Source organism: Propithecus coquereli, unplaced genomic scaffold (assembly GCF_000956105.1).
Source record: "Propithecus coquereli isolate 6110/MARCELLA unplaced genomic scaffold, Pcoq_1.0 Scaffold444, whole genome shotgun sequence".
Classification (NCBI taxonomy): Eukaryota; Metazoa; Chordata; class Mammalia; order Primates; family Indriidae; genus Propithecus; species Propithecus coquereli.
Window position 1 is genome coordinate 1,031,576 of NW_012150219.1, and position 3,202 is coordinate 1,034,777.

Consider the following 3,202-nt stretch of genomic DNA (forward strand, 5'->3'; position numbering starts at 1 on the left):
TCATTTACGTAATCCACCTCTACTGGTAGACACGGAAATCGTTTCTAGTATTTGTTATTATAAGCAACGTGACAATGAATATCTTTATGTACGTGTGCAATCCTTTCTGTAGGATAAGTTCCTACAAGTGGAGGTACAGGATCAAAAGGTGCATTTTATATTTCAGTAGGTTCTGCAAAAGAGGCTGCGCGGCTTCACACATCTCCCCGCAAGGTCTGAGAGCCGCTTCGCTCACACGCCTCGGGCCCCAACTAAGATGAGAAACTGTCCTCCAACATCGCCACCTGCTGCCCACACAGGGAAATGCAGTCTTCCTATACCCAGCCCAGGGCTGCCCCCAGACTGATGGGGGGGTCCCTCTGCATTTATCCACACTCTCCTGGAGCATCTGTGTAGAGGAAAGGGCAGTAGAGAAACCCACTTTTTCCTGGAGAAACCATGAGTGCTAGGATGCGGCAGGCGCTTTACGTAAAGGATTTTGCAATCAGACAGACAAGTTTCCATTTTACTGGCTCTGCCACCTACTAGCTGTGTGTCTACAAGCGAGCGATCTCACCTCTCTGAGTACCAGTTTCCTATGTGCAAAGTGGGTATGGGACTACCAACCTCCCAGCCCCGATGGCAGGATTTGATAAGATAATGAGTTGCGTCTAAAAACGGACAGGAATAGGCAGCTCGCACAGAGGAAACGCAAACGGCTAGTGAAACACAGAAAGATGTTTCAGCACAGAAGCCAGGGAAATGCTGCTAGAGCCAGATGCCCTGTCTTGCCCATCAGATTGACAAGGATTTAAAGGCTGATGACTGCTCACTGGCAAGGCTGCGGGAAAACGCAAATTGAAACCGTAAGTTACCGCCTCTGCCCATCAGATTGGCAAACGAGTGCAAAGACTGATAACATCTGGCGGGGCAGACTCTTCCCCTCGGGCAGGCACAGGAATTGCTCTGTGGTTTTAGAAATGATGTAGAAGAAGCTGATAAAAATTTTAATGTGTATAGCCTTTGACCCAGCAAACCCACTTCCAGGATGCTGTCAGAGAGAAATAAAATCACCTGATGGTAGAACAGATACAAGTACAATGAAATGTTTTTTAAAAAAACTAAGAAAGACAGGCAGACAGAAAGAAAAACAGAAAGAAAGTAAACAGATATCCACCAGAGGGAGATGGTTAACTAAATACTAGAACAGCCATGCAAGGGCTAGAAAGATGTCTGGGTTTTTTTTGTTTTGTTTCCAGACCCTTCCCTGGAGATTTGGATCCAGATGGACCTGGATGGGGCTCGGGGACCCGTATTATCAACAAAGGCCCAAGAGGATTCTGCCCATTAGGGAAGTTTGAGACACACGGCCCAGGGGACAGTGCGGCCCAGTGGTGCCCATGGCCCCTGAACACTGAACCAGTTGGGGGGGCTCTTTACCAACACCGAGTCCCCTCTGCAACCACAAAAACGAATGAGGTGGGTTTGTACAAACTGACGTGGAAATGTTCTAGACGTGGAGTCTGGTGGAAGCTCTGAGTGGCAGAACAGTTCTTCCAGCATAATACGTCTATGTTATGAACACATAGGGCCAACAGCTAAGACAAATGAGGGCGTGTGTACACCAAAAGATACGTGAGAATGTTCACAACCACCTAATTCATAACAGCCCCAAACTGGGGACTACTCGAATGTCTACCAACTGAGGACTGGACAGATAAACGGTGGTATATTACTCTGGTGAAATACTATACAGCAATGAAAAAGAACAAACTATTCATACGTATAACAACCGGGATAAATCTCCCAGACATTAAGTTTGAGTAAAAGAAGCCAGACACAAAAGGGCACATACTGCATGATTCCATTTATAGGAAGTTCAAGAACAGGCAAAACGAATCAGAGGTGAAAGAAACCAGTACAGTGGCTACCTCCGAGGTGAATATCCGTTGGGAAAGGGTATGAAATGTTTAGCTCTACCTCTCAGCTGCACATTTAGGATCTGTGTGCTTTCCTGTACACAGATTATACCTCAGTTAAAAAAGAAAGAAAAATCTTTAAAAATAGAAAACAATAAAAATAACACACAATTCTGTGTGTGTGTATTTAGAGAAAGCTTTGCCAGGATATACTCCATGCTCACGATAGTGGCTGCCTCTGTGAAGGGAAGTGGTGGATTGAGGATGGGGAGAAAGTGGAGAACTCTTTTATCAATCCCTCTAAATTATTCTATGTGACTTGAACTTTTTATAACAAATATGAACTACTTGTAAAATTTTTAAAAGCAACTCGAATATTAAAACAAAAAAAGGAACATGCACACACTAAGATTCTCAAGCCCCACTCCAGATGTGCTGAATCAGAATTTTCACCAGGAACTCGAGGTCTGGTCCAAGCCCTACCTCCCTGTCATTGTGCTCTTGCATAACCCCAGTGACAGGGATCTTACTGCCTCCCAGGGCATTAGGATGTCCTTCCTCCTGTGTTGCCTCTGATCTTTCACCTTGAGCTTGGACTCCCCCTCTGAGTCTTCTCATCCTCCCCACCGCCCACTGGGACCCTCGTGGTGCTCACCCACTGACAGGGAGCCACGAGCCAGTTTGGGGAGCAGCAGGTCGAGCTGGCGGAAGGTGTGGAAGACGTCGGCTGAGTGCACACGGTCCTGGGCCTGGCTCTGGGGGGTGCGTGGCAACGCCTCAATTCCATAGAGAGTCAGGTAGCCGGCTCTGGGGGTGACAAATAGCAGGTCGGGGGTCCTCCTTGGACATTCACAGGCAAACCCACCCATGGCAGCTTCTCTTCATTCATGCACCTCATAAGCACCCAGTCCTACTGGGTGCCAGGGACTGTTCAGGTACTGGGAGTCAGCAGTGAATAAGACAGACAAAACTCCCCGTCCTCAGCACGGGAGACACACCACAGACGAGAACGATGAGTAGAACGAGCAACGTGCAGCTGGTGCCTAGTGGCACCGTCAGACACAGAGCTGGGCGGGGGGCCGGGGAGGGCGGGGGCCGCAGTATCAGACGCATGGTGAGCGGGGGCTCACTCAAGCTGGCTCCTGAAGGATGGGAAGCGGCAGCCGTGGGAAGACCAGAGGGAGGGTTCGAGGTAGAGCGATCAGCAAGTGCAGGCATGTTGTAGGCCCTCAGCAAATACTGGATGAAGGGATGGGGGATGGAGGGATGGGGGATGGAGGGATGGACGGATGGGTAGATGCATG

General features: G+C 48.7%; 1 protein-coding gene across 1 annotated transcript in view; it reads right to left on the reverse strand.

Annotated features, from left to right (window-relative positions):
- PTGIS (prostaglandin I2 (prostacyclin) synthase) overlaps positions 1 to 3,202 on the reverse strand; it is a 46,445-nt gene that overhangs the window by 20,093 nt on the left and 23,150 nt on the right. Inside the window, exon 5 of the mRNA XM_012654699.1 lies at positions 2,554 to 2,705. Within this exon, the coding sequence (XP_012510153.1) occupies positions 2,554 to 2,705 (152 nt within the window). The remainder of the gene's footprint in view (positions 1 to 2,553; positions 2,706 to 3,202) is intronic.